Source organism: Muntiacus reevesi, chromosome 13 (assembly GCF_963930625.1).
Source record: "Muntiacus reevesi chromosome 13, mMunRee1.1, whole genome shotgun sequence".
NCBI classification, from domain to species: domain Eukaryota; kingdom Metazoa; phylum Chordata; class Mammalia; order Artiodactyla; family Cervidae; genus Muntiacus; species Muntiacus reevesi.
Window position 1 is genome coordinate 2,784,114 of NC_089261.1, and position 13,434 is coordinate 2,797,547.

Here is a 13,434-nt window from a genome sequence, read left to right on the forward strand (position 1 = left end):
AGCTGCGGGAAAGGTTCCCGGAGTCTGCGCCCCGGGGGCTGATGCAGGCCGGGACCGGGCTCTGGTGCGCGCGGCCCGCCACTACCTGTGCAGAGAGAGAGGGGCAGGAGCAGGAGAGGAGTCCAGGCCACGGTGCCCACAGGCAGGACCCTGGTCCCCACAGTGGGCTGGGCTGCCCCAGGCCTCCTGTTCTCCCCCAGACTCTGAGAGGAGGGGCGGCCATGCAAATGGGGCCCACCCAGGGCCCACCCAGCCCCTCCTTGACCCTGGGGCTGGATGGAGCTCAGCTCCCGGCCCAGACTGTAGGCGAGGGAGGGGCTCCCCCCTTGGCAGCCCCTGGAGGAAGGCTGAGACCGCGCGGGTCCCTGCTCAGGGGTCCCTGCAGCCAGAGAGGACGCACTGCGGAGTCCCTCCAGGAGCACAGGCCCCGCCCCCAGCCCAGGTTTTGGAGTGAGTGGTGCTCCCTAAGCAGCTGTGTAAGGACCCCAGGGCAGTCCTACATCACCCCCTGCTGGTAACATGTGGAAAATCTTTGCAGAAAAAGGGAATGAAATTCTAAGTTCTCTAAGAAAGTACAACGTTTGTTCTAGTAGAGACAATAAGTAAAGAAATGAAGACGCTTAGAAGAAACAGAATGTTTTGTCCAGGAATTATTCCACAAAAAAGACATAGTAGATCCTTATTTAGCATAAATATCTAACAAATTTCAGGAGTTATATGCTTCCCATACATTTGATTTGTATTTTTATAAGCATTGAATAAGATGTAAAATTTGTGGCTCTTTGAGAAAGCAGTTAAAGTGTTTTACATACAACCCATAAATAAAACACATAACAGGGAAATTTATAGGACTTCCCTTGTTTTCCTGTGTTTCAGGATCTGCCTGTTGATGAAAGGGACATGGTTTCAGTGTCAGGTCCAGGAAGCTCCCACATTCTGCAGAGCAACTCAGCAGGAAAGCAGAACTGCTGAAGCTCCCCGTCCCAAGCAGGTGCTCTGCAACAAGAGAATCCACCCCAGTGAGAAGCCAGTTGAGTGAAATGAAGAGAGGCCGTGCCGCCCCGCAGCAGGAACACAGCCCTGGAGCAGTGAAGGCCCAGCACAGCCATCAGTCAATCAATCAATCAATCAAGTTTAAAGAAACAACCGACAACCAAACCAGGAAAAGGGAATACTACAAACTACTATCATTAAATATTGATTCAAATACTCTACACAAAATGAAAAATTAGCAAATTAGAAAAATTCTAATATCAAGTTAAGAAATTGACAGTGTTACCAATGTTATTTTTTCAAATATATGTTATATTTTATACTAGACTCTCAAACTTAAATTTACAGAGCAATCCAGTTCACACACTCCCAGCCGCCCCCGACCCCATCAGGCTCTTCTCGTGTGTCTGGACCCAGGGCGTTTGCCGAGGCCAACCTGGGGGCCTCCTCCTTGTCCAAGGCGACTGAGGCCGCCCCAGGGAGCAGCCTGGAGGGAACCTGGTGACCCTGGTGCTCGGTGGGCAGCGGGTCAGTGAAGGCAAGGGGAAGGTGGGGGATCTGCTAGTGCAGGACCCCAACGCTCTGTGCCACTGCCAGGGAGGAAATAACGCTGGCCTGAGCAGTTGTTGTAGATTCTGTGGAGGGTGATCTTCATCTTTTACCCAGTGGAATAATTATGCAGTGGAATAATTCCGGCTCTCAGTGGAGCCTGAATATTACTGCATTCATTGGAAATGATGTGGTAATTCATCTAGCTCGATTGTTTGAAAAGTAGAAAAAAAACATTGAAAAAGGGAAAGGTCTGGAAGGCTGGAACAAAGGCTTCTCATACCTGCCAGAGCTCATATTGTGCTTGATTTTCATCAAACAGCTGGTGGTATCCAGGAACAGCAGAGAGGAGAACAAGCAGGAGAAAATTGGGGTACCACAAAAAGGGCATGTGCCCCGTTCATTCTTCCAAAGAGGACGAGAGTGGACTTAGGATTTGTGATCTTGTTTCTGACTTTGATGGCTTTTCTGAGCGGTTCCAAGGTCTGGTTAACCACTGCAAATCTCTATACCCCACTTCGGAAATAGACACTGAAGATGAATTCCAAAAATTCAAGGGTTATATGGAAAGGTATATGCAAGATATACGGAGTTTATTTCCTATATGATGCTTTCCATGGACCATCAAAGAAAATCTTGGTAGAACGTGCAAATGCAGAACTGCTAGATACTGATTTTGAAATTTCTCCTTTCATAACCTCTTTGAGCTGTACAGTTGGCAGTGTTTGTACTGACTTGGGTATGCCCCTTTAAAATGCTGGAGAAATGTGTGGAGTTGTGAAAGCTTATACAACTAGAGCTGGGATTGGTCCCTTTCCTACAGAGCAAGACAATGAAATTGGAGAATTATTACAAACAAGGGATAGAGAGTTTGGTGTAACTACAGGAAGGGAAAGAAGATCAGTCTGGTTGGACCTTGTTTTGATTAAATATTCTCATATGATTAATGGATTTACTGCACTGGTACCCAAAAATTTTGATATTTTGGACATATTTATGGAAATAAGAGTTGAAGTTGCATACAAGTTAGATGTTAAGATTATAACTCATTTCCCAGTAAACCAACAACCCTTAAATAAATGGACTTAAATATAAGACCCTCCAGAATGGAACACAGAGATATGAAATGCAAGGACATTTAAGAAACTACCTATTAATGCCCAGAATTGTTCGATTTATTAAAGATGAAGTTCAAATTCCAGTTAAATAGATTTGGTTAGATAAATCCAGAGTCTATGATTTAACTCTTTTAAGGATTTCCAGTGATACAAGAAGCATTCCTGGAGAGGTGGGGAAAGGGCTTTCTTAAATATTTCATTTATGATCTAAGAATTCCAAGAATAAAGACATTGAAGTGAGGTTTAACCCCTACAGTTGTTTCCAGTCTTTCAAGATGGATGGCTGGTGTGCAGATACATTTTGGCAATTTGCAGGGTCAGCTGCCTTAGCGGCCATGATTGCCAAATCATTTGTTGTCCCTCCTGCTTATGGTACCATATTTTCTTTTAATTTTAGTAATAATACAATCAATGTTGTTTGAAATCAGTTAGAATGATCTCTGTTCATTTCCAAGGCAAACAATTCAATATCACAGTAATCCAAGTCTAAGCCCTGACCAGTAATGCTGAAGAAGCTGAAGTTGATCGGTTCTATGAAGACCTAGAAGACCGTCTAGAACGAACACCCAGAAAAGATGTCTTTTTCAATATAGAGGACTGGAATGCAAAAGTAGGGAGTCAAGAAATACCTGAAGTAACAGGCAAATTTGACCTTGGAGTACAGAATGAAGCATGGCAAAGCCTAATGGAATTTTGCCAAGAGAATGCACTGGTCATAGCAAACACCCTCTTCCAACAACACAAGAGAAACCTCCACACATGGTCATCACCAGATGGTCAGTATCAAAATCAGATCGATTATATTCTTTGCAGCTAAAGATGGAGACGTCCTACACAGTCACCAAAAACAAGACCAGAAGCTGACTGTGGCTCAAATCATGAACTCCTTATGCCAAATACAGAGTTAAATGGAAGAAAGTAGGGAGAACCACAGACCATTCATTTATGACGAAAGTGATAAATAGATTCAAAGGATTAGATCTGATAGGCAGAGTGCCTGAAGATCTATGGATGGAGGTTTCTGACCTTATACAGGAGGCAGGGATCAAGACCATCCCCAAGAAATAGTAATGCAAAAAGGCAAATGGTTGTCTGAGGAGGCCTTAAAAACAGCTGTGAAAATAAGAGAAGCAAGAGGCAAAGCAGAAAAGGAAAGATATACCCACTTGAATGCCGAGCTCCAAAGAACAGCAAGGAGAGATAAGAAAGCCTTCCTCAGTGATCAATGTAAAGAAATAGAGGAAAACAATAGGATGGGAAAGACTAGAGATCTCTTCAAGAAAATTAGAGATACCAAGGGAATATTTCATCCAAATATGGGCACAATTAAGGACAGAAATGTTATGGACCTAACAGAAGCAGAAGATATTAAGAAGAGCTGGCAAGCATACACAGAAGAACTATACAAAAAAGATCTTCATGACCCAGATAATCACGACGGTATGATGATTCACTTAGAGCCAGATCCTGGAATGTGAAGTCAATTGGGCCTTAGGAAACTAGGGATTACTGAGGTGAAATGTGACAAAACATACGGTGTTCAGAGGTAAAATCTGACAGAAACTAGGGGATTCTGAGGAAAAATCTGACAGAAACTTTGGCGTTCTGAGATGAAATCTAAGAAACAAGAGGGTTCTGAGGTAAAATCTGACAGATACTAAGGGGTTCTGAATTAAAATCTGACAGAAACTCGAGGCGACGGGGTCTGAGGAAAAGTCAGACAGAATTAGGGATTATTGAGATCAAATCTGACAGAAACTAGGGTGTTCCGAGGAAGAACCTGAGAGAAACTAGGGTTTCCTGAGGTGCTGACAGAAATTACGAGCTTCTGAGGTAAAATCTGACAGAAGTTAGGGGGTTGTGTGTTAAAAATCTTACAGAAACTGAGGGGTTCTGTGGTAAAATCTGAAAGAAACTAGGTTTTCCTTAGGTAAATTTCACATAGTATAGGGGCTTCTGAGGAGGAGAAGGGGACAACAGAGAATGAGATGGTTGGATGATATCATCGACTCAATGGGCATGAGTTTGAGCAAGCTTCAGGAGTTGGTGATGGACAAGGAAGCCTGGCATGATGCAGTCCATAGGATCACAAAATGTCAGACAGGACTGAGCAACTAAACTGAACTGAGATTAAAATCTGACAGAAACTAAGAGGTTCTGAGGTAAAATCTGACAGAAATTAGATGACTCCGTGGTAAAATCAGACAGAAACTAGGGGATTCTGAGCTAAAATCTGGCAGAAACTAGGTGCTTCTGAGGTAAAATCTGACAGAATTAAAGGCTCCAGAGGTAAGATCGGATAGAAACTAAGCGATACTGAGCTGTAATCTGAGAGAACCTAGGGACTCCTTCGGTATAATCTGACAGAAACTAGGGGGTTCTGACATTGAACCAGAGAGAATCTAGGGAGTCTCCGAAGTAAAATCTTTCAGAAACTCAGGGATTCTGTAGTAAAATCTGACAGAAACTAGATTCTCCTTAGGTAAAATCTGACAGAAACTAGGTGGTTCCGTGGTAAAATCAGACAGAAATTAGGGGGTTCTGAGATAAAATCTGATAGAAACCAAGTGGTTCTGAAGTAAAATTTCACAGAATTACAGGCTCCGGAGGTAAAATCTGATAGAAACGAGGCAATACTTAAGTATAGTCTGACAGAAACTAGGGACTCCTTCGTCAAAATCTCACAGAAACTAAGGGCTCCAAGGTTACATCTGACAGAAACTAGGGACCCCTTAGGTAAAATCTGACAGAAACTAGGGCATTCTGAAGTGAAATTGACAGAAACTGGTCAATGGTTGTCTGAGGTAAAATCAGACAGAAAGTGGGATTCTGTTGTAAAATCTGACAGAAACTAGGGGTTCTGAGGTAATATCTGACAAAAACTGGGAAGTTCTGAGGTACAATCTGACAGAAACTAGGATGTTCTCAGGTAAAATCTGAGAGACTTAAGAGGTTCTGAAGTACAATCTGAAAGAAACCAAGGATTGAGAGATAAAATCTAACAGAGACTAGGAGATTTTGAGTGAAAATCTGACAAAAAGATGGAGGTTCTGAAGCAAAATTTCAGAAAATATGAGGTTCTTAGGTAAATTACAGAAACTAGGAGATTCTGAGGTTAAATCTGATGAAAAGTAGGAAGTTCTGATTGAAAACCCAACAGAAAGAAGGAGGTTCTCAGCTAAAATCTTAGAGGACATCCAGAGTCTTCCTGTGACCCCAAAAGGTACAGGCCTACCAGGAAGCCACACTGCTGAGGAAAGAGACCTCATGCCCCTCCCTCTATGTCTGAAGTAAATTCATCATAGCAACTGCTGTATCTGAACTAATGATCCCAGCGTTGTTAAGTCGAAGCCCACTCTGCTCATCACATGACAGGTCAATGAATTGGAGATGTGTTGTGGCAAGGAATATGACTTTATTCAGAATGCGGGCTCACTGAGATGACATATTAATGTCTCAAAATAACCAAGTCCTAGAGGTCAGAAGGCCAGGTTCGTTTATATTACCAGAGAGTGACGTGGTGTAGAAATACAGTCAAAAGGCCGAATAGAGAGGGATATGCTATGAGGATGTAAAGCAAATAGGGCCACTAGTCTTTAAAACATCTTAATGAAGGGCCAGCCTTTGGAAGGAATGTGTTAATCTCTTCTCTTCACAGGTGAGTGAGGTCAGATTATGTCTCATAATAAAGACACTTCAGTTTAGCAATCAGGCAGAGGACTAGGGTCTTCTGATTGTCACTTTTCAGTCAATAAATCCTGTCTAATTCTTTGAGAATCCAGCACGCCTGGACCAAAGACTGCAGCACGCCAGCTTCCCTGTCCATAGCCAACTCACAGAGCTTGCTCAAACTCATGTCCTTCAAGTCAGTGAGGATATCAAACCATCTCATCCTCTGTCATCCCCTTCTCCTCCTGCCCTCAATCTTTCCCAGCATCGGGGTCTTTTCCAATGAGTTGACTCTTTGCATCAGGTGGCCAAAGTATTGGAGATTCAGCTTCAGCATCAGTCCTTCCAATGAATATTCAGGATTGCTTTCCTTTAGGATTGACTGGTTTGATCTCTTTGGTGTCCAAGGGACCCTCAAGAGTCTTCTCTAGCACCATAGTTCAAAAACATTAATTCTTTGGCCCTCAAACTTCTTTATGGCCCAAATCTCACATGTGTACGTGACTACTGGAAGAACCATAGCTTTGTCTATGAGAACTTTTGTCAGCAGGTGATGTCTCTGCTTTTTAATATGCTGTCTAGGTTGGCCGTAGCTTTTCTTCCATATTGCACACATATAAAAAAATGTTTAGGGATTACTTGATTCTCCATCATCAAGTTAACGAAATTGAGTATGTCTCTTGAAACTCTGAACAAGAAGGGTCGTGCTGGCTGTTGGCGGTCTGAGTCTCTATGTTGTTGATCAAATGTGCACCTGAGCCCCTCTACCCGTCCTTTGGGGACCTGGACACACCTGGGGAGAGACTGCAGGAGGTGCGGGGCCGTGAACCGCTAGACAGGGGATGGAATCGGAGGCTCCCTCCCCACAGGGGTGCTGACCACTTCCGCCCTCTCCTGCCTCTAAAGGCTGAGCCCTCTGAGAGCAGGCAGGTTTTAGCAGCCCTTCCCCATGGGCTCCCATCACTGTGCAGCTGTAGGTTCCACTGCCCTTGTAGAGTAAGCAGTGATAGTCAGCCTCGTCCTTGGGCTGGGTCCCCGTGATGGTGAGCGTGGCTTTGTTCCCAGAGATGGAGGCAGAGAAGTGAGCAGGGACCCCAGAGGGGTGGCTGTTTGTGTTGTAGATAACATTTCTGGGAGCCTGGCCTGGGGTCTGCTGGTACCAGCTGGGTTCGTTGTACGTAGTGACTGACCCATAGCTCAGTCCACAGGTGAGGGTGACCGTCCCTCCTAGAGACACTGACAGTGACGGTTCCTGGATCACAGTCTGAGATTCTAACCCTAAGAGCAACAGAAAAGACAAAGGGGTTGTTATGGTGATGAGGTGCCCTGAGACCCTGCTTAGAGATGCCCCAAGGATGCAGAGACCTGACCCCTGACCTGAGCCGTAAGCCAGCAGCCCTAGCAGAAGCACTATCCAGGCCATGGTGGGGACCCTCCCAGGACACGGGCTCCGCCGCCTCCTGGGCTGGAGGTGGGGTCCTGGGCCTTTTCATGCCTCCAGCCCGTCAGGAGGAGGAGGGGCCTCATGCAAATCACTTCCTGCCTCTCCCTGCCCAGGTCACCTGAGGTCCCTGGGGGGACTTGAAGGAGGCAGATGCTGGACCTCACACAGAGCAGGGACAGAACCGGAAGGAAACCCTGAATGATGGGGTGACGTCTTTCAGCAAATGTGCTCCCGAGACCTTGGTGACCTCGGTCCTCTATCTACTCCCTGTAGAGTCTGAGGTTGAAGCAGGAGTTTGCAAGTCGTCCTCTCTTGCCCCAATAATCTAGCCTTTCCCAAACCTGAGCCCATCTTTAGAATACTCTGTCCTTCTCAGGGAACTGCTGTGTCCCGTCTCTGTGATGCTGTTCGTCCTTGTCCCTCCAGCCCTGAGCCCAGTAGAGTATCCAGAATCTGTGTCTGATGTGAAGGGTAAGGGGTGGCCCTTGAACACAATCTTGTAAAGTGCCTCTAGTCCCAGCAGTGGGGGGACCAGGCCTGGAGGTGGGGAGTGACATGTAGAGACACAGGGCCAGGCCTGGGGTGACAGCCTCCTGTGCTGTAAATAGCCATGACATGTGGAGTACCTGTGGTTTTTAGGGAGAAAGGTCACCATGTCATCATGCAATTATGATAGCTGGCAAGTTCAGTTCCAACAAAGTTGGCATACATGTTTCATCATCAGAAATAGAAAAGCACCGTGTGTGAAAACGGTAGGTGTGGTGAGCACCATGGACATTGTAAAACTCCCTTCCCTGTGTTCTGCTGTGGATACGATGGATTCGGGAGAGAGGAGGGATGTGGGGGCAATGAGGATGAGAAGGACCTCAGACATCTCAAGTGTTAATGTGTTGAAGAGACTGTAGAAGTCTTGTTCATCTCTTGTTTCTTTGACATAAACATGAAAATACTATTCTTACTTTGTATTTATGTTAGATTTGCTGCTAAAGTAGCTATATAATAAAATTCCCATGAAATTTATCAGAGGTGTTTGAAAACCTCAACTCGTAGAGGTGAATAATATATATTCCCACTTAATTTTTTTCTTATTATACAAACATTGATGACAGTTTGGCGGAACTTGTGATTTCATACATTTTATGTTACAAGTGTGAATATAAAGTATTAATATAACAGGAAGGAATGAGTAAGGAAGCCACAAAAACTGAAACAATATCAGTTTCCATAGTTTACTACAAAATGTTGAAATTGCCAAAAAACACAACAGGGAACATTTTTAAATGACATAGAAGGTGACAAAGGGTCCTTGCCTGCATCCCTCTCCCCTGTGAACACCGGGCGTTCTGTCCGCAACGGGGCAGCCCCTCTGCAGGGGTCTCTCGTCCCCTGTCCAGGTATCCCTGGAGGTCGAGGTTACTGAAGGAACTTCATTTTTGTTGTATGACCGTTCCTCTGTCTTTGGTTGGATGTCAGGTCTGGGCACTGATCCCATGACAGACGAGCAGGAACTGAGCAGCAAGCTTGTGGCTCTGAGCTGAGAGCTGCCGCGTCCCCTGGGGGCCCAGGTGCAGGAACGTGCCCCTCCAGTGAGGACCCTGCTGCCCACGTGGGCAAGAGCCAGGGGAGGAGGTGCCAGCCCCCTGGCCAGGACCCTGAGTTCTCAGGACCAGGCCCACAGCGCCCCCTGCTGGACTCAGACCTCCTCATCCCATCCTTCATACCACAGCCTCCTGGAAGGGCTTTCTCACACTTGCAGGAGGGTCTTCCTGATGTCACCTCCCAGGGCAGTAGAATGAGTCCCCTTCATCTAGTTTGGACCTGGTCATTGATTTTTCAAGGTACCTAATGACCTCAGACCCCTGAACCATATGCTGATAAACTAATGAATTTCAGGATTCCCTGATGTCTGAGTTTGCTCTGCCTAGCTCGTGGGTTCACTACCAGAACACAACCACCTGAACCAAGTCCCAGGATTCAAACACCCAAAGTGCCCGTGGGTTGTGCCTGGCCATGCTTCTGTCTGAGTTTCCTTCCCAGGTTGATATGTTGTCAAGGCTGAATTTGCAGGGCCTCCCGGGACCTTCCCAGCCTAGGTTGCATGGCTGTGTTCTTATTTCTCTCTTTGCAAAGAGAATAGGAGGCTCTCAGGTACAACAGATCTCTTCTTGATCACTTCCAGGGGTTCTCATTTACCCTTGATCATGGTCCTCACAGTGCTTCTTTTTGACTCAGATATTTAAAGATGTTTTTAGTCTAATTTTGTAATCTTTCTATATTAAATGTTTGGTGTAAAAGATTATGCCTATAAATGGGAATCTCATCCTTGCCTGGGTTCCTGTTTCATCTCTGGTTGAGAAACCCTTATGACCGTTACCTGATCTTAACTGACATAGTGAAGTCTAACCTTCTAAACTTCAATTGTTAGGATCCATGGAGATTTAATGGAGGTGAGTTTATAAGGTATGTGTCCAAAATAGTGGCATTTATCCAATATCATCTCAAACAAGGGACCAGGGAGGGAAAAGTGGGAGAGACTATTAGGCAAAAGACGAGGATATGGGCAAATGAGGAGTGTGAGAGGCGCGTCCTAATGGGGAGGGTCTCCCAGTACCTGGAGAGGAGGGCAGCAATCCCTGGGGAAAGGGAGGACCCGGCTTCCCTAAGGGTCAGGGTTGAGGCAGAGCACGAAGCCTGGAGCCGGAGAGGAATGTGCGGGGGGATGGGAGAGGTCCCCTGGGGCTCCAGGACACAGACGCTGGACTTCTGCTTCCTCGACATCCTGCTCAGTAACTGTGAGGGACTCTGTGTATCTGGACACATGGGCATTCTGCTTGGATTTGGAGACCAGAGAGAAAGGCAGACAATTTCATGGACCCCATAAAGATGCACCTGGATAGGAGGTGAGACTGCTTGGATTTAACAGCACAAGTGGCAGCAGAGACCTAACCCAGCACTGCTGATGTCACCATCAGGCTCAGGGCAGTGATGGGTCCCACCCTGGAGTAGAGGGCAAACTTTCATCAGACATCCCCATGACATGGGAATTCCTTGTGGCTGTGGTTAGTCATGAGGTGTGTGAAACTGATGACCAGCCTCCTCATCAGGATGGGATCCAAAGTGATCCAGGAGGGCATGTGGACCCACCAGCAACAGGATAGCGGGCCGAACCTCTCAGTGTCCCTCACCTCTGTCCTGGGTCACAAAGGCAAGGCTTTGCCTGGAATCCCTGGTCATCATTGCCATGGGGATCCCGTGTCCCTGCTTCTCCCTCTACAGGAGATGGTGCTCTTGGATCTGGGCTCATCAGGGGCATCATAGGCAGAGGGACACGGGCATATATTGTGGAGCCCCTGCTCCTGGCAGTCCACAGACCACCCTGACTCTGAAGTAGGAAATGCTCCGTTGGGGTGGAGAGGAGAGGAGGGGAGGGCAGGATACAGCAAGCACCTTGGGTCAGGAGAACCACTCCCGGGGTTCCCTGCCTCCTGGGATGTGTCACCGGTGCCCTTCACTCCTAAGGGTCTCTACTCTGACCTTTCAGGACCACAGTGGACGCCCTGGGGGACAATCCACCTGCTGGGATGGTCCACAGACTCTGCTGAAGGCACATCTGGGAAAGCCTCCTGCTCCTGATTTCAGGGAAGGGAGCTCAGCTCCATGGCTATCTTGATCACATGGACGATAAGGGTGCACTTCACTGGTGTCAGAATCTATTTACATTTTCTGAGACTTCAGCAAAACTGACTGAACAATTGGGAGTAGAATTATTATGAACTAGAACATGCCCCAGGAATTCATTGATTCGGGGAAATTTATTTAAAATTTGAAAGTTATCTAAGAACAAGCCCCTGACAGACTGAGGTTCTCATCCCAGTTTCCATCTGCCTGTGTCTCTGTGAGAAGCCCTGTTGTACCAGCCTGCATGGTCAGAGTCAGCCTCGGCCTCAGGCTCCAGCATAGAGATGAGCAGGAGCCTTGCATTGTCCGAGGCACCTTTGGATCCAGAAATCCCACGGGGGACCCCGGAGCCTGGTTCTTCCTGGAGTCTGAGTCATAGGACAGGAGGGCTGAGGAGGCCTCGCTGGCTTCTGCTGTTCCCAGTATAGAGCACAGCGGCGACAGTGATGTCCCTGCCCAGGGTGCAGGGAGCCACAGCGTCACCTGTGGTCAGGGGGGGACAGGGGTCTCCCCACTCACCGGCCGTGACACTACTGATGGTGTCAACAGTCCAGGGCATCAGGGCTGCGGTATGGACGCCCACACCAACCAGCTCTAGGGGCTGAGCTCTCCTGTGTGAGAGACCAAGGATAACCAGGGGTAGAGTTCATATACCTGCAACCTTAGAGACGACAGCTAACAATACAGCCATTAAGTTGAGATTCTTCTAAATTATCAGTTGAAAGTAATACGAAAACACACTACTAAAGATCAGAAATTAAAATGACAGTGTTTGAACATGGTGGTTTGAACAAACTTGCTTTACACTAAGTGGTCTTATGTGGATTAGAAGCATTGGGAAGAGCAGTCTAAGGCGTTGGAGTGAAAATCTTGGCAGTAAGTTGTGAAGTACGGCCAAACATTCATGTTCCCACCGTGTGAAATGAAACACGATTTATGTCCATTTCAGAGCTGCTGCTACAGTGTCTGCTTTGACAGAGATGTTTCAGCCCCGGGAGGCCCGTGTCTGGAGCAGAGAAGGTTTTTGTCTCACTTCCCCCCTGGCCTGGAGCACTGTGCCATGATAACTACTACTGTCTGCAGATGAACAGTAATAATCCGCCTCGTCCTCAGCCTGCAGCGAACTGATGGTCAGGGTGGCTGTGTTCCCAGACTTGGAGCCGGAGAATCGGTCAGGGACCCCAGAGGCTCGACTGGTAGTACCATAGATGAGGGATCTGGGGGCCGATCCTGGGAGCTGTTGGTACCAGCCCACAGAATAACCACCACCGATGTTGCTGCTGCTTCCAGTGCAAGAGATGGTGATCCTTTGGCCCGGGGACCCGGACACGGAGGGCGGCTGAGTCAGCACAGCCTGAGCCCAGGATCCTGGCAGGGAGAGAGACAGAGATGGTGACTCGGGGGTCCAGACACGAGAGCAGGGAGCAGGGCCCGAGAGTCTTCCCAAGACCCTTCCCCTGTCCCCCCAAACCAGTCACCTGTGCAGAGAGCGACCAGGGTGAGGAGCAGAGGGCACCAGGCCATGGTGGGCATGGTCAGGGCGTCCTGCCTTCTGTGGCCCCACAGCTGAGCAGAGCGTCCCCACACCGCTCCTTCCCCTCTTCATACTCTGAGAGGGGGAGGGGCCTTTCATGCAAATGACCGTCCTCCCCCAACTCCCACAATGCTCTGGTGACCTCTGGGACCTGGGTCAGCTTCCTGTGCCTGAGGGAGGCCAGTTGTGGTCAGACTTGGGGTTGCGTGGGCCTTGGGGGTGGGAGGTCACAGCGGGAACCCTGAGCAGAAAGCACCAGGAGGTACCAGGGGACTGGTCTCTGCTCTCACAGGTCCAGACACTCAGGAAAGGCCTCCGATCGCCCCTGGTGTCCCGGCACAAACACACATCCTGACCTGGTGATCAGAGCTCTTAGGAGGCAACTTTCCCCAAAGTGGTTTTGAGATTACACCCTTCAGGCTGTCTGGATGGGAAACAACAACCAACTG

The 13,434-nt window shown here is 47.6% G+C and overlaps 1 pseudogene and 1 gene segment (V, D, J or C); one reads left to right on the forward strand and one right to left on the reverse strand.

Moving 5' to 3' along the window:
- Positions 1-221: 221 nt before the first annotated feature.
- Positions 222-8,205, forward strand: LOC136146038 (adenylosuccinate synthetase isozyme 2-like; annotated as a pseudogene).
- Positions 8,206-10,432: 2,227 nt separating this feature from the next.
- On the reverse strand, positions 10,433-12,975 carry LOC136146040 (immunoglobulin lambda variable 1-40-like). The segment is given in 3 exon segments: positions 10,433-10,464; positions 12,526-12,819; positions 12,930-12,975. Coding segments are annotated over 3 exon segments (372 nt in total).
- Between the last annotated feature and the right edge of the window lie 459 nt (positions 12,976-13,434).